Source organism: Leucoraja erinacea, chromosome 4 (genome assembly GCF_028641065.1).
Source record: "Leucoraja erinacea ecotype New England chromosome 4, Leri_hhj_1, whole genome shotgun sequence".
Classification (NCBI taxonomy): Eukaryota; Metazoa; Chordata; class Chondrichthyes; order Rajiformes; family Rajidae; genus Leucoraja; species Leucoraja erinaceus.
Window position 1 is genome coordinate 52,719,930 of NC_073380.1, and position 21,961 is coordinate 52,741,890.

General features: G+C 46.6%; 1 protein-coding gene across 1 annotated transcript in view; it reads left to right on the plus strand.

The window, feature by feature from the left end:
* The window catches only part of LOC129696407 (laminin subunit alpha-3-like), a 197,421-nt gene that overhangs the window by 110,281 nt on the left and 65,179 nt on the right, over nucleotides 1-21,961 (plus strand). Inside the window, exons 35-41 of the mRNA XM_055634270.1 lie at nucleotides 2,827-3,031; nucleotides 5,430-5,574; nucleotides 7,780-7,920; nucleotides 9,512-9,673; nucleotides 9,849-9,950; nucleotides 10,672-10,755; nucleotides 12,060-12,290. Of these exons, the coding sequence (XP_055490245.1) occupies nucleotides 2,827-3,031; nucleotides 5,430-5,574; nucleotides 7,780-7,920; nucleotides 9,512-9,673; nucleotides 9,849-9,950; nucleotides 10,672-10,755; nucleotides 12,060-12,290 (1,070 nt within the window). The remainder of the gene's footprint in view (nucleotides 1-2,826; nucleotides 3,032-5,429; nucleotides 5,575-7,779; nucleotides 7,921-9,511; nucleotides 9,674-9,848; nucleotides 9,951-10,671; nucleotides 10,756-12,059; nucleotides 12,291-21,961) is intronic.

A 21,961-nucleotide genomic window follows, 5' to 3' on the forward strand; every position in this document is an offset into this window, starting at 1 on the left:
GGCCGCGGAGAGTGCGTGACGTGCTCGGGCACAATAAAGTGATCAGTTAAATTCAGAATAAAAGTGCCAAACAAACCTGCTGACGTTGGGGATGGAGTATAGAGTCATGGAGCCTTGGAGGAGGGATGGAAGATGGTGGGCAGGCCACACACTCACACAGCTCGGAAACAAGCAAGGAAAAGAATCAGGGATAGTTTAACGCCATTAACGCAATAACAACAAATAAATGTACAATCATCAATAATACATTCAATGATCAGAAGTGTGAAAATGTACACCTCCGAATTCAGGGACAGTTTCTTCCCAGTTGTTATCAGGCATCTGAACCGTCCAAGCACCAACTTGTGAGCGATCCGGAACTACCATCTACCTTTACACATTATACAATACAATACGGTTTTATTTGTCACGTTGCACATAAAGTGCAAGTGAAATAATAATAATAAGAATAATAATAATAATAATATCTTTTATTGTCATTTCACATAAGTGCAATGAGATTTGGGTATGCAGCTTCCATGAATTTGCCAGCAGTGGTCCAATGAGAAAGAACACACAATACACAATAAAAATGTAACACAAACATCCACCAAAGCATTCATCACTGTGGTGGAAGGCACAAAATTTGGCCAGTCCTCCTTCATTTTCCTCTGTGGTCGGGACCTTTGGGGTTTAGCGATACAGCGCAGAAACAGGCCCTTTGGCCACCATGTCCACGCTGACCAGCGATCACCCCACACACTAGCACTTTCCTGCACACTGAGGACAATTAACAATTTTTTAACAAAGTCAATTAACCTACAAACCTGTACGTCTTTGAAGTGTGGGCGGAAACCGGAGCGCCCGGAGAAAACGCATGGAGAGAACATACAAACACCGTACTAACAGCACCTGTAGTCAGGATCGAACCCAGGTCTCTGGCGCTATAAGGCAGCAACTCTACCGCTGCGCCACTGTACCTCATTGGAGATCTTCAAACTATCTTTAATCAGACTTTACTGGAATTTATTTTGCACTAATCATTATTCCCTTAATCCTGAAGCTGTACAATGTGGACGGCTTGATTGTAATCATGTATAGTTTTTCCCGCTGACTGGATAGCACTAAAAAAAAAGCTTCTCACTGTACCTCGGTACGCTTGACAATAAAATAAACTCAACTAACCTAGACTTTTCAGCCCAACTTGCCATGCCGACCAAGATTCCCCATTTACACATATTTCCTTCACCTCCCCCTCGATTCTACCGCTCAGCTGCATACCAGGAGCAATTTACAGTGGCCAATTAAATCACCACTCTGCTCATCTTGGGGATGTAGGAGGAAACCAGAGCACCCGGAAGAAACCCTGCTCTAAGATCAACGCCATTAAGCTGGAAAGAGTGCAGAGAAGGTTTACAAAGATGTTGCCAGCACTCGAGGCCCTGAACTATAGGGAGAGATTGGGCAGACAGGATGCTGGGGTGTGATCTTATTGAGGTGTATAAAATAAAGAGGGGAATATATGGGGTGAATGCAAAGTATTTTTGGCCAGGGTATGAGAATCATGAACCAGGTGGAATAGGTTTAAGGTGAGGGGGGAAAGATTTAATAGGAACCCGAGGTGCAAATTTTTCGTACAAAATGTGGTGGGTATGTGAAACAAGCTGCCAGAGGAAATGGCTGAGATGGATACAATAACATTGAAAAGACACTTGGACAGGTACATGGATAGGAAAGCTTGTGGGATATGGGCCAAACGAAGGCAAATAGAACTAATGTGGATAGGGCATGTTGGTCGGCCTGGACGAGGTGGCCCGAAGGGCCTGTTTCCATGATGTTGCTTTGATGACTCTAAGCGGCATGGACGACTTGGTCCAAAGAGCCTGTATCTGTGCTGTATGATTCAATACCTCACTGAAACACTTGCGAACACAGTTAGAACATGCAAACTCCGCACAGACAGCACCAGTGGTCAGGATTGAACCCTGGTCGCCAAAGCTGGAAACAGTGGCCTCATCCACTACATCAGTGACATTTTATTTTTTGCATACAGTTCAGTAATGTATTGCCACACCTAAGCACAATCCTAAATTAGTACAAAGAGCATAGAAATAGTCCACTGAGACAGCACGCAAGAGTGGCCTGGTTTTGCCGCCATTTCCAAAGCCCTGTCATCCCTATTCCTGATCTCTTCAGAGCCTCCCATGTGCATGGTCTTCCTCAGGGGAAGAAAGAGTCCCAGAGTTATAGAGTATCGAAACAGGCTCAACCTGCCCGCACCGACCAACATGTCCCATCTACAGCAGTCCCACCTGCCTGTGTTTGGCCCATATCCCTCTAAATCTGTCCTCTCCACGTACCTGTTCATTTGTGTAAGAAATATCTCTAGATGTTGGTTTACGGCTCTCAACCCGAAACATCGCCTATTCTTTTTCTTCAGGGATGCCGCCTGACCCGCCGAGTATACTCCAGTATTTTGTGTCTTATCTGCCCACTTAATTGTTTCATAAAGGTTGCAAAAGTCCCTGTCTCAACTACCTCCTCTGTCTCAACTACCATCATTCCATATGTGTGAAAAAGTTTCCCTTCAGGTTCCTATTAAATCTTTCCCCACCCCCACACCTTAATCCTATATCCTCTGGTTCTCGACTCCCCTACTCCGGGCAAGAGACTCTCGGAAGGTAATCCCAGTGTGCTCGCGGTGAGCCAGCCAATCACCTCCACGGACAATTTGGCTCAGCTAGTCAAGCCCCGGTCACTACTCAACAAGGTGAAGATAAGCAAAGTCTGATCTGGTCTTCTCATGGTTTTATAGTCAAGTGCCTTACATTTGTATCTCGTCCTCAGGTTGTAACTGCGGCCAGCGGCTGTGCGACGAGGGGACGGGCCGCTGCATCTGCGCACCGCAGACGGTGAAGCCCAAGTGCGAGGCTTGCGAGAAGCAGACCTTCAGCTATCATCCTCTGGTCGGCTGTGAGCAGTGCAACTGCACGCGAGAGGGCATCATCAAACCCACCAACCTTGACTGCCACCGGAAGACTGGGCAGTGCCGGTAAGCACTTTAGTTTAGTTTAGAGATACAGCGCGGAAGCAGGCCATCGGCCCACATAGTCCACGCCGACCAGTGATCACCCCATTCACTAGCACTAGGGACAATTTACAATTTACAATTTTTTACCAAAGCCAATTAGCCGACAAACTTGTACATGTTTGGAGTGTGGGAGGAAACCGGAGCACCCGGAGAAAATCCACACAGTCACGGGGCGAATGTACAAGCTCCGTACAAACACCCGTAGTCAGGATCGAATCCGGGTGTCTGGCGCTGTAAGATAGCAACTCGACCACTGTGCCACCGTGATTACCCAAAACTGAGCGTAGGCCACTCAGTCCCTCTAGCCCATTCCATACCTCAGATAGACACAAAATGCTGGAGTAACTCAGCGGGTCAGGCAGCATTTCTGGAGAAAAAGAACAGGTGACATTTCGGTTCTGGACCCTTTTTCAGACTGCTGTTCCATGCCTCAATTGGTCACCTGTTTAGGTTTAGGTTTATTATTGTCACGTGTACTGAGATACAGTGAAAAAACATTGTTTTGTGATGATGCCCAAACCCGGCCATTCTCTGTGCTGGTCCTAGAAGTAGATCTGAAATCATTCATTACAATTGTCTTTTTCCACTGACTGGACAGTGTGCAACAAAAAGCTTTACACTGTACCTCAGTACATGTGACAATAAACTAAACTCACTAAACTAAGCTAAGCCAGTCAAATTATGCCATACACTTTTACATCAGGTTAAGCAAAAGAGAAACTAAACAGAGTGCGGAATATAGAGATACAACTATAGAGAAAGTGCAGAAATTAAAAAAAGTGCAAGGGCACATGGATATGCAGGGTATTGGGGAGACATGTTCTTCTCCTCTTTGACCTTAAAGCCATGCTCATATTTTACATTTTTACCCTGGGGATTGGTTCTGACTGTCTACGCTATCTATGGGGTGATATGGGTAATGTGCAGTCAGATAAGAGTTGGTCTTGGCATTATACTCGGCACAGATATTGTGGGCTGAAGGGCCTGTTCCTGTGCTGCCCTGCTCCGTGTTCTATGCTTCGGTTTAGTAATGCCTTATGGACCGTACGGCCTGTTTCTATGCAGTACTATGTTCTGTATTCATGGGTCCCACATCTCTTGTTTTAACACGTCAAGAGTACTTCACCAATCTGGCAGGTTATCATAGCTTCTACAACTGAAAGAAAGTATTCTCTGTTGGAGGCCCTCCCACATTGGAATCACTTTAATTATTCACACATGCAGAGGCAAGGGGCCAGGGGATGTTAAAATTCGCCACGAAATTCAGCTTTTACTGAGCGGTATTCATCAAAAGATAAGAACACAAGAAACTAAGAGCAGGATTAGGCCACTCAGCCCATCAAGCCTTCCTTGCCCTTCAATATGATTCTGGCCCATCTGCCCCATCTCCTCTGTACCAGTTCCCCACACCCCTCAATATCCCTTTCCTTCTCCCCTTTTTTTATCTCCCTTTTAAATGCCCCATATTTCCCCCTTCATCAACTAGAGACGCACACAGTGGGAGTATGGAACGAGTTCCCAGAGAAGGTAGTTGAGGCAGTTACTATAACAACAGGAGGCTGAGAGGTGATCTTATAAAGTCATGAGGGGAATAGACAGGGTGAGTCTTTTACCCAGAGTAGGAGAATCAAGAATCAGAGGTCATGGGTTTAAGGTAAGAGGGGAAACATTTAATAGGAACCTGAGGGACAAAGTTTTCAGACAGAGGGTGGTGGGTGTATGGAACAAGCTGCCAGAGGTGGTAGTTGAGGCAGGTACTATAACAACATTTCACACAGAGAGTGGTGAATCTCTGGAACTCTCTGCCACAGAGGGTAGTTGAGGCCAGTTCATTGGCTATATTTAAGAGGGAGTTAGGTGTAGCCCTTGTGGCTAAAGGGATCAGGGGGTATGGAGAGAAGGCAGGTACGGGATACTGAGTTGGATGATCAGGCATGATCAGATTGAATGGCGGTGCAGGCTCGAAGGGCCGAATGGCCTACTCCTGCACCTATTTTTTATGTATCTATGTATCTAAGCCATTTGGACAGGTACATTGATAGGATAGGTTTAGAGGTATATGGGCCAAACACCGGCAGGTGGGACTAGTTTTTTTAGTTTTAGAGATACAGCGTGGAAACAGGCCCTTCAGCCCACAAACTCTGTGTTGACCAGTGATCACCCCATACACTGGTTCTATCCTACACACTAGGGACAATTTACAGAAGCCAGTGAACCTATGAACCTGCACATCTTTGGAGTGTAGATGGAGCATCTTGGTCAGCGTGGACGAGTTAGGCCAAAGGGTCTGTTTCCGTGCTGTATGACTCTGATGGTGCTGTGAATCCTGTTGAATTTCATAGAATATTTTCCAATTTAGATGCAAGCCAGACGTCACCGGGCGGCAGTGCGATAGATGTTCGGTGGGATTCTCCCGCTTCCCAGACTGTTTTCCATGCGATTGTAATCCCGATGCGACGCAGCTCAGCGTGTGTGACCCCGTGACCGGGCGCTGTCTCTGCAAGGTCAGTCGTTGCATGTTGGTGCAGCTGGGGATGTCATATGGAATTTGTACGTTCTCCCTGCGACCGCAAGGGTTTTCTCCGGGTGCTCCAGTCTCCTCCCCTACTCCAAAGATGTGTAGGTTTGTAGGTTAATTGGCATCTGTAAAAATTGTAAATTGTCCTTGGTGTACTGGGATCTCTGGTCGGCACGGATTAACTGGGCCGAAGGATCTATTTCCGTGCTTTATAACTAAACCTTGTCCTTCCAACACCCACTCCCTCACGATCTTCGACCCTCCGTAAAGCCTGTTATACCCTCTCTGTGTATTTGGGCTAATAATGGGAAAAAAGCATACTCAAATTCTGGAAAAACGCTCCTATACCAACAATAAAAATGTGGATTTCAAACATGTTCGAAACATTACACCTGGAAGATATGAGACTCCTCCTCGCAGGCAAAGCAGACCACTTCCAAAAGATGTGGTCTGCATTTATGGACTTACTACAAGCATAAGGTGCAACAGTAATTTAAAAAATAAATGGTGCCAGGATCTGGTAACGGGGGATGAAAAATATGGATGGTATATCCCTTTTTGAAGAGTTTTTTATAATAGAGCGATTGTTTCTCTTTCTTTCTTTCTTTTCCAGGGTCTATTTCTTAACTTTCTTCTCTAACTCTCTTTCTAATGGGCTTTCTTTTCCCAACACTTTTTTGCACTATCACGACTCTTTCTCACTTTCCTTACTTCTTTTATTTCTAGCTTTTTTAAAGCTCAACAAATGTAATAAGATATATGTGGTGTGTATTACTGTAACTTATTGTACTTCTAATTTAAAAAAATAAAATAAAATAAATAAATAAAAATTAAAAAACCCTCTCTGTGTACAAGGAACCGCCCTGCTTTTATAGTTTCCATGCAGAAAACAAGGTGCTGGAACTGATGCTCCACAGCACTAAAAGAACAATGTTCTGTACTCTATCCTTCCTCTCTGCTCTACCTATTGTATTTGAGTTTGACCTGATTATATTTATGTATGGTATTACCTGATCTGTTTAGACAGTGACTTTACAATAGATAGAGCAAAGGGGAAGCTACAGTGAAGAATATAGTTCTCAGCATTGTAGCGCACCAGTTGCTTAGACAAAGTCCATTGTCTGCAATAGGGTAGAAGTAAATCGGACAGTGCCCTAGCTTATGGAAGGACCGTTTAGAAGCCTGCAGTTCCAGTCACCATACTGCAGGGTGGATGTGATTGGACTGGAGACAATGCAGAGGAGATTCACCTAATAATGGAGGGGAAGGAGCTGTTCCTGAGTGTGATGGTGTGCTCTTTAGTTTATTATTGTCACGTGTAACGAGCGGCATTGCAAATCTTTTTTGTTGCATGCCATCCACTAAAACTATACATGATTACAATCCAGCCACAGTGTACAGACACAGGATGAAGGGAATAACGTTCAGTGCAAGATAAAGTCCAGTGAAGACCAATTAAAGATAGTCCGAGGGTCTCCAATGGGGTTGAGAGGAGGTCAGGATCAGTATCTAGCTGGTGGGAGGATGGTTCAATTACTTGATAATAGCTGGGAAGAAACTGTCCCATAAATGTGGAAGTATATTTTTTTGCATTTCTTTACCTCTTAGGAGAAGAGAGAGGAAAGAGTGTCCGGGGTGAGACTGGTCCTTGATTATGCTGGTGGCCTTGCTGAGGCAGTTTGAAGTGTAGATGGTGTCAGTGGAATGGGAGGTCGGTTGGCATGATGATCTGGGCTGCGTCCACAATTCTCTGCAATTTCTCACGGTCTTGGATGGAACTGTTCCCAAACCACGCTGCGATGCATCTTGATAAAATACCAAACTTCCCAAGCTTTCTAAGGAGGTAGAGGCATTGGTGTGCTTTCTTAGCTATTGCTTCCATTGGCTAGTCCAGGGCAATTTGGTGGTGGTGATATTTACTCCTCGAAACTTGAAGATTTCCCCAATCTCTACTTTGGCGCCGCCAATGCACACCGGGGTATGTGTTCCGCTTCGCTTCCTGAAGTCGATCACAATCTCCTTTGTCTAGCTGACATTGAGGAAGTAGTTATTGCCTTGGCACCAGGTTACGAGGTTCTCAATCTCCTTGCTGCGCTCCGCCTCATCATTATTTGATATGTACGCTTTTGATTTTCTGGAAGAGGGGAGGAGGAGGGTTACCCACTTGAATCGTTGTCTTTGACCATTGTAGGAGAACGTGGTGGGTGCCCGGTGTGATAAATGTCGACCCGGCTCATTTCACCTGGAGCCAGCCAACGCCAAGGGCTGCACCAGTTGTTTCTGCTTTGGAGTGACCAGTCAGTGTCGAAGCTCACATAAATCCAGGACCCAGGTAAGTGATGTGACCCTAGCCTTGGTTTGTCACCTTTCACAGAGTCATAGAGTCGTACAGCATGGCAACAGACCCTTCGGCCCAACTTGCCCACACTAACTAACATGTCCCAATGACACTAATCCCACCTACCTGTGTTTGGCCATATCCCTCTAAACCTATCCTATCCATGTACCTGTCTAAATGTTTCTTAAACATTGCAATAATACCTGCCCCAACTACCTCCTCCAGCAGCTCGTTCCATACACTTACCACACTTTGTGTGAAAAAGTTACCGGTCAGATTCCTACTAAATCTTTTTTCCTTCACCTTAAACCTATGTCCTCTGGTTCTCAAAGATACTTTCCTCCAGGTGCCATAGTGTAGGTCTGAAGGCAACACTGTAAACAGCCAACATAGCAATTGTCCATTTAAAGGTTGTCACTGGTAAGGCTGAAGATGCATTAGATTGCCAACTTCAGTTGTACCTATTCCTGGAGGTGTGATCACGTAACCTAGAACAGGACCACACATTGTCACAGGAGGTAGAGCAGCTGCCTGACATCGAGTGCTGTCCATGTGGAGTTTGCACATTCTCCCTGCGACTGCATGGGTTTCCTCCGGGTGCTCCGGTCTCCTCCCACATCCCAAAGATGTACAGGGTTTGTAGGTTAGTTGGTCTCTGTGAAATTATCGCTAGAGTGTAAGAAGTGGATGCGAAAGTGGGGTAATATTGAACTTGTGTGAATGGATGATTGATGGTCGGTGTAGACTCAGTGGGCCAAAGGCTTGTTTCCATGCTGTACCTCTAAACTAAACATAGAAGAGTATAGCACAGAAATAGGCCCCTCAGCCCACCATGTCTTTACCGAACATGATGGGCCAAGCCAAATGTTATGACTGGGGGAGGGTGGATTGGAAGGAAAATTGTGGAGAGAAAGTTGAGTAGATGATAAGGAAGAGGGGATTTATCTAAAATTAGAGAATTCACTGTTAATTCAATGTAAAATTGGAGAATTCTATCTTCAATGTTTATACCATTGGGCTGTGAGCTACGCAAGCAGAATAAAGGTGCTGTTCCTGCAGTATATGTGTTGCCTCACTCTGGCTATAGAGGAGGCCCATGACAGAAAGGTGAATCTTAGATAGAGACAAAGTGCTATCCAAAGTAACTCAGGCATCACCTATCGAGAACACAGATCGGCGATGATTTGGGTTGGGACCCTTCTTCGGACTGATTGTAGAGGGGAGAGTGGGGGAAGAAAAACAGGAAGTGAAGAAAAAACAGGACAAATCGGGGCGGGCAAGAAATAACTTCAGGCAAGGACGTTCCCTGATAGACTGACTGTTGTCTAGAGACAGGTGAGCCCAAGAGAGATACATCATTGTGAACTGTGGAACCGGTTAATGGACCTTTAGTGGAGCGAGTGTGGTCACGGAGGGGGGAGGTTTGGGGTGGAGGGAAGGTCAATATTGGAATGGGAAGGAGAGTGAAAGTGGCTATCAACCTGGCCTTGGTGGACCAAGTGTTTGGCCTTAACTATGCCCGCTTGCTGTAGACTCTCGCACCACTTAGACAATGTTATGATTTCACTTTTATACTTTCATGTAGCACATGCAAATGAGGAAGTGGGTTTTACGTACGGCGAATAAACAAAAGATTCCAGTTGTGTTTAACCGGCGGAGTGACACCGTGGTGGCTGATGTCCAGGAACTGCCTGACATTATCCATGACCTGCACTGGGCTGCTCCGGAATCCTACCTGGGGGACAAGGTGAGAAATGTCTAGATGCAAGGAACCACAGATGCTGCTTTACAAGGGAAGTCACAAAGTGCTGGAGTAACTCGGCGGCTCAGGCAGCATTTGGGACCATGTTGGGTCAAAGGGCCTGCACTTGTTTGTCTCTAAACTAAGCTAAACTAAAACATCTCTGACTTTTGCGTTACAGCTCTCATCATATGGTGGCTTTCTCTCCTACCAAATAAAATCTTTTGGCTTGCCAAGTGAAGGGATGACTTTGCTTGAAAAGAGATCAGACGTTCAATTGAGGGTAAGTACCGCTCTTTGAATGAAAAAGAATGTTGGTGACGGAATTAGTAACAAGCACTGATTATTGAACCGTGCATAGTAGGAATATCAAAGTTTCTTGCCACAATGTTTGGCTGTGGGATCAACACATTACAGAGACACAAGAAACTGCAGATGCTGGAATCTTAAGGAAAATCTTCTGTTCTGGTCGGCCCAATTACAGGAAGGATGTGGAGGCTTTGGAGTGGGTGCAGAGGAGGTTTACCAGAATGATGTCCGGATTAGGGGGTAATAATGACAGGAGAGATTTAACAGACTTGAATTGTTTTCTCTTCAGTGCCAGAGTTTACGGGGAGACCTGATTAGAAGTAAATAAAATTCTGAGAGTCAGAGACCTTTTCCCAGAATGGAAATATAAAATACTGGAGGGCGCGGCATTAAGGTGAGGGGCAAAGTTTAAAGGAGATGTGTGAGGCAAATTTTATACACAGAGGGGGGTGAGTGCCTGGGATGCGCTGCGGTGGGTGGTGGTGGAGGCAGATTTTAGTGGCTTTTTAAAATAATTTTGCATAGGTACATAGATATACAGGGAATGGAGGGATATAGATTAGGTGAGACTGTTAAGTGATTGTCTTGGCATCATGTTTGGCATTGACCTAGTGGGCTGAAGGGCCTGTTCTTGTGCTGTACTGTTCCATATCCCTATACCCTCATATCTCTAACTGGATAAATTTTTTTGCAAGGGAGAACAAATGACCATCATGTACTTTGATCCGAGGAGCCCGGCCCCGGATCGAGTTTATCATGGAAAGGTTCAACTGTTGGAGGTAAGTGTGGACAATTGATTACTCTTTACGCTGTTGAGCTGGTGGAGATCAGATTCAGATTCAGATTCAATTTTAATTGTCATTGTCAGTGTACAGTACAGAGACAACGAAATGCATTTAGCATCTCCCTGGAAGAGCGACATAGCAAATGATTTGAATAAATAATAAGTGTCCGGGGGGGTGGTGATTGGCAGTCACCGAGGTACGTTGTTGAGTAGAGTGACAGCCGCCGGGAAGAAGCTGTTCCTCGACCTGGTGGTTCGGCAACGGAGAGACCTGTAGCGCCTCCCGGATGGTAGGAGGGTAAACAGTCCATGGTTGGGGTGAGAGCAGTCCTTGGCGATGCTGAGCATCCTCCGCAGACAACGCTTGCTTTGGACAGATTCAATGGAGGGGAGCGAGGAACCGGTGATGCGTTGGGCAATTTTCACCACCCTCTGCAATGCCTTCCAGTCGGAGACAGAGCAGTTGCCATACCATACTGTGATCTAGGTGTTGTGGTGATCTAGGTGATGTGGTGCACAAACCACCAAAAGATAGCAGGATCTCCAGTAAATAGTAAGAAGGCTAACAGCTTGTTGGTGTTTATTGCAAAGGAGTTGGAGTCATCGAGTCATAGATCCATACATCGTGGAAACAGGGCCTTGCCGACTAAGATGCCCCATCTATACAACTCCCCCTCCCCACATTTGGCCCATATCCCTCTAAACTTTAAAAACTTTTAAATGCTGTTATAGTACTTGTCTCACCGACCTCCTCTGGTAGCTCATTCCATACACCCACCACCCCCTGCGTAAAAACATTGCCCCTATTAATTCTGTAAGATCGCCCCTGGCCTGCCCAAATCTCCATATTGCTCAGCCCCTCAAGTCCCTTAACATCCTCGTAAATGCACAGTCTTTTGCCCAGAGTAAGGGAACTGAGGACAAGAGGAGGTTTGTGAGGGGGGAAAGTTTTAATAGGAACTTGAGGGGAAACTTTCTCACACAAAAGGTGGTGGGTATATGGAACAAAATGTCAAAGGAGGTACTTGAGGCAGGTAAAAGAGACATTTGGACAGGCACATGGATAGGACAGGTTTAGAGGGATATGGCCCAACCACGGGCAGATGGGACTAGTGTAGATGGGGCATGTTGGTCAACGTGGGCAAGTTAGACAGAAGGGCCTGTGTCCACCCTCTATTACTCTATGACTCCAAATCTTCTCTGTACTGTTTCCAATTGAATGACTACAGGTTGACCAAAACTGAACACAATACTCCATGTCCTTGCTGGTGAATTTAGCATTGTCTCCTGTACCAACAGGATAACTTCAGGCATGCGATCATCAATACTCCGGTGTCCAGGGAGAATTTCATGCTGTTGTTGAGCAACGTGGAAGATTTGCAGATCAGAGCGTTGTACTTCTCCCAGACCCAGCGCCTGTCACTGGGCTCCGTTCAGCTGGACGAGGCCAATGGTTCTGAATCTGCAACCCCTGCCACCAACGTCGAAGTGTGTTCCTGTCCCACACACTACATGGGAGACTCTTGCCAGGTAGGACCCAGCATTCACTTTTTCTCCAGAGATGCTGCCTGACCCACTGAGTTACTCCAGCACTTAGTGTCCATCGGCATTCAAGTCCATCTGTTCTGTGAAGGGCAATGTTGTCAGTTTGCAGTGGGGGCACAGGAGATGTAACACTTGTCTCTCGGAATAGATCAGGTAGATGCACAGAGTCTTTCGCCCAGAGGTCATAAACCAGAGGACATAGGTTTAAGGTGAGGGGGGAAAGATTTAATAGGCAGGTGCTATCACAACGTTTGAGAAATAATTAGACAGGTACATGGATAGGACAGATTTAGAGGGATATGGGCCAAACGCAGGCAGGTGGGACTAGTGTAGATGGGACATGTTGGTCGATGTGGACGTTGGGCCAAGGAGCTTTATTCTACACTCTATGATCCTACAACTCTATACCTCCCCCCTCGACTCCATCCAGGGATCCCAGCAATCCTTCTAAGTTCACGTGCACCTGATCTAGTTTAGTTTAGTTTATTATCACATGTACTGAGGTACAATCAAAACTTTTGTTGCGTGCTAACCAGTTAGAGGAAAGACTATACATCATTACACATAAAGCAGGCCACAGTTTACAGATATAGGGTAAAGGGAGTAATTTTTTGTGTAAGATAAAGTCCAGTAAAGTCTGATTAAAGTGAGTCTGAGGGTCTCCAATAAGGTAGACGGTAGCTCAGGGCTGCTTTCTAATTGGTGATAGGATGGTTCAGTGGCGTGATAGCAGCTGGGAAGAAACTGACCCGGTGTACCCGATGTGGCCTCCTGTTCATCGGCGAGACCAAGTGTAGACTTGGTGACTGTTTTGCCAAACAATTGCGCCAAGGCCTACTGGATTTTCTGGTTGCTAACCATTTTATTTCCCCTTCCCATTCCCATACCAACTATATGTCCTAGGCCTCCTCCATTGTCAGTGTGAGGCCACATGCAAAGTGGAGGAACAGCATCTCATTTTCCGTTTGGGTAGATTACAGCCCAACGGTGTGGACATTGAATTCTCCAAATCTAGGTAACACACTCCGTTCCCCCTCCTTTCCAACCCGTGTGCACCCATTTCTCCCACGATCATTCCCAGCCCAGTGTGCCAGTACCCTTCCACTGGTATCCCTCACTCCAGCTGTACATTTCCCTCCTCCTTCACTCCTCTCTCCAGCTTTGTCCTCCCATCGCTTGCCAGGCTTTGCCCCGCCTCCCTTTTCCAACTTTCAACCCTTTACAGGTACTACAATCAGTCTGAAGAAGGGTCCCGACCCAAAACATTATCTGCCCATTTCCCTCTCCAAATACTGCCTGTCCTGCTGACTTCCTTCAGCACTTTCTGTGTTTTGTTCTTTTGAACTTGTTTTTCATTGAAAGTAGCTTTGCTAATCGAGTGATTTAACATTATCAGTCTTTGGCATGAATTGGCACGTAACATTATGGAGCAGTGGGTGTCCTTCCCAACCTGTCCGTCCCAAAGCAGTAGGGCCGCTGCCTCACAGCGCCAGAGACCCGGGTTCAATCCTAACCACGAATGCTGTCTGCACGGAGTTTGTACCTTTTCCCTGTGACCGTGTGGGTTTTCTCCGGGTGCTCCGGTTTCCTCCCACACTCCAACGACGTACAGGTTTGTTGGTTAATTTGCTGTGGTAAAAATTGTAAATTGTCCCTCGTGTGTAAGATAGTGCTAGTGTACAGGGGATTGCTGGTCGGCGCGGACTCGTTGGGCTGAAGGGCCTGTTTCTGCACTGTATCTCTAAAATAAACTAAACTATCAGTTAGTTCCAAGAGTGTAAGAGTGTTAGGGAAGGCGTGCTTTACAGAAGAGTGTATTAGTTGTACTCTGCCACCCTTGGACCCAATGCACATTCCCTTACTGCTGGCTTTACTGATTAATGTGCAATAGGCCAGTACCTTTGGAGTAGAATAATTCACTCATCGGTTTGAGGCTGTTCCAAAACCTACAATAACAAATACTTTTACAAATACTTCAGTTGGAATTTGGACCTGGAAGTGCAAACAGAAAGTTTCAGTGACTCCCTCTAAACTCTTCGCTGTAGGCTGTGTAGAGAGGTTTTTAAATCTAGAATAACTCATTGCGGGAATGTCTGCATTTAGCACAGAACATAGAATAGTACGGCGCAGGAACAGGCCCTTCAGCCCACAATGTCCATGCCGACCATGATGCCAAATTAAATTCATCTTCTCTGCCTGTATATGATCTATATCCCTCCATTCCCTGCATATCCATGTGCTTATCTAAAAGCCTCCAAAATACCTTTATTGTATCTGCCTCCACCACCACGCCCAGCAGCGTATTCTAGGCACCCACCATCCTCTGTGTTTATGAATGATCCACAGCAACATGCACATGGTGAAGATCAATTTCTATTCCATAGGCAAACAGGAACATTCAAACAGCCAGCTATTAGCATCTAGCTCCGCTGGCTTGTGAGAGAGAGAGAGAGAGAGGGAGCGAGTTAGCTGACCTTGCTAGTGTAAAGCTGTGTAGTACCCGTATTACCATGTAAAGGGTAGCATGCACATATGTGTAGTGGAGATTATAAATGGCATGAATTAATAAGGGTTAATCTACATCCTTCCTCTTAAAGAAACAAAGCACATATAGCGTGGTTAGTGGGGCATATTGTAAAACACCAGTAGAAACATAGAAACATAGAAATTAGGTGCAGGAGTAGGCCATTCGGCCCTTCGAGCCTGCACCGCCATTCAATATGATCATGGCTGAGCATCCAACTCAGTATAAAGTGCGGCATTTATTATTTTATTGCATATGTGCCCACATAAAACAAAACGGGTCATGCACATTTCAAGTGTAGACGGTAAATTTTCCAATCAGTGGGTTTGGCTTGCAGACACGGCCTGCACGTGTACGGTAATACCACTCGTACGCCTCATCCTTCTCTGAGGGATCAAGCCCCTTATCGGGTGAACGCAGAGGAGAAGACACCGGTGGGGATGGGGGCACCGGGGAAGGCAGGGATGGCGCTGGCACCGGCAGAGGAATCGCTGGAACAGCATTCGCTGAGCTTGAGGGAAGACCGGCAGGCTGGTCCGGGTAAGGACGTGGAGGTGCCAGTTTATTAACCGGGAGGAGGTGTTGGCGGGTTCGCCGATAGATGCCGTTGTCAATACTGACCAAGTACGAGCGTGGCTCTGCGGTTGACCCCAGAATGACTCCGAGGCGGTCGTAATCTCGGAGTGACCGCAAGTGGACAACCTAGCCCTTGTTGAGTAGTTGAAGCGGAGAACTGGTTTTATCATAGTATTTTCTTTGTATGTCGTGGCGGCGTTGGAGCTGGGACGTCAGGAAATTCTTTGTGAACCCCGAAAAGCACCTGGACCTGATGGTATACCCGGTCGTGTTCTAAAAACCTGTACGGATCAACTGGCGGGAGTTTTTACGAACATTTTCAACCTCTCACCTCTGAGGTCTGAGGTCCCCACGTGCTTTAAAAGGGCATCAATTATACCGGTGCCCAAGAAGAGTAAGGTGACATGCCTCAATGACTATCGACCAGTGGCACTAACGTCGGTGGTGATGAAGTGCTTTGAGAGGTTGATCATGGAGCAAATCAACTCCTACCTCGACAAAAACCTGGACCCACTGCAGTTCGATTACCACCACAACAGATCAACGGTGGATGCGATCTTGCTGGCCCTCCACTCCGCTCTGGACCACTTGGACAACAAAAACTGATATGTCAGGCTGTTATTCATCGATTACAGCTCGGCATTTAACACAATCATCCCCTCCAAGCTGGTTACCAAACTCGCAGAACTGGGTCTCTCGCATCCCTCTGCAATTGGATCCTCGACTTCCTCATCCACAGACCACAGTCTGTTCGTATTGGTGGAAATGTGTCAGGCTCGACAACAATCAGCACGGGAGCACCTTAAGGCTGCGTGCTCAGCCCCCTGCTGTACTCACTCTATACCCATGACTGCGTAGCCAATCACAGTGCGAACTCCATCATCAAGTTCGCTGACGACACCACTGTTGTGGGGCGTATCACTGATGGGGACGAGTCAGAGTATAGAAGAGAGATCGAGAAACTGTCCATATGGTGCCAGCGCAATAACCTGGCCCTCAACACCAGCAAAACCAAGGAACTGATTGTGGACTTTGGAAGGAGTAGGAGGGGGACCAACAGCCCCATTTATATCAACGGGTCGATGGTTGAAAGGGTCAAGAGCTTCAAATTCCTGGACGTGCACATCTCTGAAGATCTTTCCTGGTCCAAGAACACTAATGCAATTATCAAGAACTCATCAGCGCCTCTACTTCCTGAGTAGATTACGGAAAGTCGGTTTGTCAAGGAGGACTCTCTCTAACTTCTACAGGGGCACAGTAGAGAGCATACTGACCGGTTGCATCGTGGCTTGGTTCGGCAACTTGAGCGCCCTGGAGATGAAAAGACTACAAAAAGTAGTAAACACTGCCCAGTCCATCATCGGCTCTGACCTTCCTTCCATCGAGGGGATTTATCGCAGTCGCTGACTCAAAAAGGCTGGCAGTATCATCAAAGACCCACACCATCCTGGCCACACACTCATCTCCCTGCTACCTTCAGGTAGAAGATACAGGAGCCTGAAGACTGCAACAACCAGGTTCAGGAATAGCTACTTCCCCACAGCCATCAGGCTATTAAACCTGGCTCGGACAAAACTCTGATTATTAATAACCATTTTCTGTTATTTGCACTTTACCAGTTTATTTATTCATGTGTGTATATATTTATATCATGGTATATGGACACACTTATCTGTTCTGTAGTAAATGCCTACTATGTTCTGTTGTGCTGAAGCAAAGCAAGAATGTCATTGTCCTATACAGGGACACATGACAATAAACTCACTTGAACTTGATTGGATCACTGACGGTGCACGAACATGTGGTTCTAGTAGTTGCTTGACCATAGGTAGGGTGGAGCGGGTTTGCCGTGACATGAGCCGTTCGGCTGCTGATCCCAGGAGAGGGTCGCGGACGATGTTCCGTAGGTGGAGTAGGTCGAGATAGACATCAGAGCCGCCCCTGTGTGAGCGTTCCATTGGTTCTTTCGCACTATTTACCACACGCTCAGCCAGACCTTTGGACTGCGGGTACTCGGGGCTGCTGGTGATGTGGTGAAAGTCCCAGTTTTTCACGAAATTCCTGAAGAATTGGCTGGAGAGTTCCATAGTCTGAGAGTAACTTTAGGGGGGCTCCGTGGACAGAGAAGTGGCGAGTTAATTTATGAATGACCATGGCTGAGGTCGGGCTACTGAGCAGGTCGATTTCAAACCATCCTGAGTTGGAATCGACTAGAACCAGGTATTGTTTGCCGTGCCACTCAATGATGTCGGCCGCCACTGTAGACCAGGGTAAGTCTGGTGTGGGGTGCTGGAGAAGTGGTTGCTTCTGTTGGTGCGGGGTCAGGCTATTGCAGATTGGGCAGGCAGCAACTTTATCGAGAATGTAGTCAGCCAAGTCAGGCCAGAACAGCATGCCTTTTGCATGTTGGAGGGTTATTTCTGCAGTGGGATGGCCCCCATGGACAATGTCGAAGAACTTGCTTTGAAGAGACGTCGGGATGACTGCCTAATGTCCTTTCATTATGACGCTGTCTTGAATGACCAGTTCATCGCGGACAGGATAAAATGGGCGGACAGCTTGCGGCAGGTCGTGCTAATTGCCTGGCCAGTCGCGGCAGATGACAGTGGCCACAGATTGTAGCGTTTCATCTGCAGCTGTTTGTGATACGAGGATGTCTAAACCAGCAGATGGGAGGCAGGTGACCATCATAACCATGTACCCCTCGTGCTCGTCATCAGACAGGTGTTTTTCACAGGTTGGGCGAGGTGCCCATGAGAGGGTGTCAGCTAAGTGTCACATCTAATGTCATATCTCTGTAGTTCCAACATCATGCATTGTAAACACACTGGTGCCGTGTGGATCAGTTTACTGAGGATACTGACTGGGGCTGGTGGTCTGTTTTGACCGTGATCGGGTTGCCGAAGATAAAGTCCTTGAATTTCTTGCAGGCAAAAGTTTCTGTGAGTAGCTCCTTTTCCATTTGAGTGTAGCGCTGTTCAGTGTCGGTCATGGGAAAGTGAAGGCTCAAGCGCATAGAGAGATTGTTGTGGCTGGGCCCTGTTGGCACGGGCACGGCAGCAGCAGATAAAGTGATCTTTCTTTTTACAATAGTGACAAGTTTTGCCATAAGCGAGGCATTGCTTACGAAATTTCAGGTGTGAGCCACCGCAGTCACCACAGTATGGACCAGAGGATCAGTTACCCTCCCTGTAGGTGGTTGTCGTGGGGTTAATGTTTGTTGCGGGGACCTATAGAAGTCATGCACATCGTAGGCAGAGTGTGGTCCCGGTCCCAGGGCTTTGGTATGCGTGTCAGTGGATTCTGCAACCCGGCAGACACGTTCAACCTTATCTAGTGTAAGCTCCTCATCCCGGAGCAGTTCATTTCTTTTTACAATAATAAGGGTTAACCTACACTCTGTATAAATAGACATGCCCCACACATCTTCTTTAAATGTTGTCCCTCTCAGCTTAAAGCTATGCCCTCAAGTATTTGATATTACCACCATGGGAAGAAGGTTCTGACTGTCCACCCTATCTGTGCCATTACACAACCATTAAACAAACAGTAATTGGTCAATATTAATGCACTCCCTGGCTTGGAGCCACCGTATTTTTTTTTAAGTATCTTTGTTTCCAGATAGTTTTAGTATTCCAGCTTTTCTTGAACAACTGCCGGTTATAAAACTGGTGGAAACTATGAGATGGGAATGGATGGAATCTGGGGGCAGATGCAGTTGCTCAGCCTGACGGCAGCGGGATGTTGTGGAGTTATGCTGTCCTGCCCCGGGGCATAATGCTGTCTGTTCAAGTCACACTCATAGAGTCATACAGCACAATAACGGGCCCTTCAGCCCATCACGTCCATGCTGACCTTGTTTCTCCCATCCGCTCATATCCCCTTTGCCAGCATTGGGAGCATGTCCTTCTGGAACATAGAGCATTGCTCAGTCCATCACACAGACCAACTTCCCCACCACCATCGACTCCATCTACACTTCACGCTGCCTCAGGAAAGCAGCCAATATAATCAAGGACCATTCACACCCCGGTCACCCTCTCCCATCGGACAGAAGATGCAAATGCTTGAAAGCACCTACCACTAGTTCCAGCAACAGCTTCTTCCCTGCTGTTATCACTGCTGAACCACTCTTCCATAAGCTAGGGTGTAGTCCCGATCTTCATACCTACCTCAATGTGGCCCTTGCACTTTTTCTATAAGTGTAATGCTATAACATTATATTCTGCAGTCTGGTACTTTTCCCCACTCTACCTGTTGTACTTCTGTATGGTTCGATTGTACTCATGTTACATTTGGGCGGCACTGTGATGCAGTGGTAGAATTGCTGCCTCAGAGCGCCAGAGCCTCGGGTTTGATCTTGACGGGCGCTGTCTGTACGGAGTTTGTACATTCTTCTCGTGCCCGCGTGGGTTTTTTCTGGGAGCTCCAATTTCTTCCAACACTCCAAAGATGTACAGGTTTGTTGTTTTAATTGTTTTAGGTAAGAATTGTAAATTGTATCGAGTGTGTAGGATGGCGCTAGTGTACGGGGTTGGCTGGTTGGCGCAGACTCGGTGGGCCGAGGGGCATGTTTCCGCGCTGCATCTCTAAATTAAAACTCCATTAAAACTAAACTGCTTCCTGCCAATCCTTTTAGCACCCTTTCCAGTTTAATGATATCCTTCCTCTTGCAGGGTGACCAGAAATGCAGCACCTCAAATGTAGCCTCACCTATGTCTCTCACGATATCCAGAGATAAATTGCTGCAATCATAAAACAAAGTGCTAGAGAAACAGCAGTTCTGATCAGTCTGAAGAAGGCTCCTGGCATGAAACATAGTCTGTCCATTCCCTCTACAGATGCTGCCTGACCTGATGAGTTCCTCCAACATTTTGACTTTTTCTCATGGTTCTGTATTGCTGCTTGCTGTGATGTTGGAAGTGGATCACACAAGCAGTAAAGGCGAATATGGCCCAACGTCTAAGGAATAAATAACAGGCCAATCATCAGGGAAAATTCCTGAGCTATTCTTTTTCCAAACACGGAACATAGAAGGGTATAGCACAGGAACAGGGACCCAACAAAACCGCCCCACACATCTCTTTTAAACTATGCCCTTCTCACCTTAAATCTATGACCTCTAGTCTGTCATATTTCCACTCAGCAAGAATGTGCCTATGTAAAAGCCTCTGCAGTGCCACTATTGTATGTACTGGCACCTCCACCGCTGGCACTCATCACCCTCTGTGTAAAAGTACCAGCCCTGCACATCTCCATTCAACTTTGCCCCTCGCACAGAGCTAAAAAACATACTGTTAAACCGTTACAGCAACTTGGTCAGCATGGACAAGGTGGGCCGAAGGGTCTGTTTCTGTGCTGTACACCACTATATGATTATAAACTAATCTCCTCTGCCTGCGCATGGTCTGTATATGTCTCCATTCTCTGCACATCCATGTGACTGCGTAAACTCCACTATTGTATTTGGCTCCACCACCACCCGCAGCAGCACATTCCAGGCACCCATCACCCTGTGTGTAAACAAACTTGCCATGCACATCCTTTCAACATTGCCCCTCTCACCTTAAATCTATGCCCTCTTGTTTTTGACATTTCCACCATGAGAAACAGGTTGTAACGGTCTACCCCATCTATGCCTCTCATCATTTTACATGGGGCTGGATGCCAACTATTTCTACGACATTTTAAAATTCTGTTACTTTGACTGGAGATGATTAATAACAGCAATAAAACTGAAGAGTGTGCAATTTAAATAAATTCTGATCATCTTCCAATCATTGCTAAATGTTATAATAGGTGCAATTTATTTTATAATGGTTATGTTTAAATGTTTCCACTGGGGTTTATTACAGATTAGAGCTGGCATCTCCTAATCACTGGTGCTACACGTGCCAACATTCTTTTGCTCCGTAACAATCCCCTCGTTGGCAGTGTTGTAGCACCACACCTATGCTTGAGTCTGTTAATAGGCACGGAGGTGCTAATTACCCCAGGACTAGCTAAAATGGGCTTGTCATGTTGCCAATTTGCCTGAGACTCGAAGCCTGCAAGAGATGCCCCTGAGCCAAGCTTAGCGACCTTTGTCCACCTGTCTGCCAGTCAAAGCCCCCCCCCCCCACCCTCCTTCCCCCACCTGTATCTACCTCGGTCCGCCGAGGACTGCTGGATCTCCCGCCTGCTAACCATTTAAAACTCCCCTCCCCATTCCCACATTGACCTTCCAGTCCTGGGTTTCCTCCATTGCCAGAGTAAGTCCACACGCAATCTGGGGAAACAGCACCTCATATTTTGCTTGGGTAGCTTACAACCCAATGGTATGAACATTGATTCTCTATAATTTTAAGTAACCATGCCGTTTTCCTCCTCCTTAGTCATTTTACCAGTTCTACAGTTCCCCACCTAGTTTCTCTTGAGATCACATCTTCCTGAGCCAACAATGGGCCCACCAGACACCACCCTGCCTGAGGTCATTTGTGGCCGGCCTTGCTTAGTCTTAGCTCTTCACCCCTGCCCCCACCCCCTACTTTCAGTCTGAAAAAGGGTCCCGATCTGA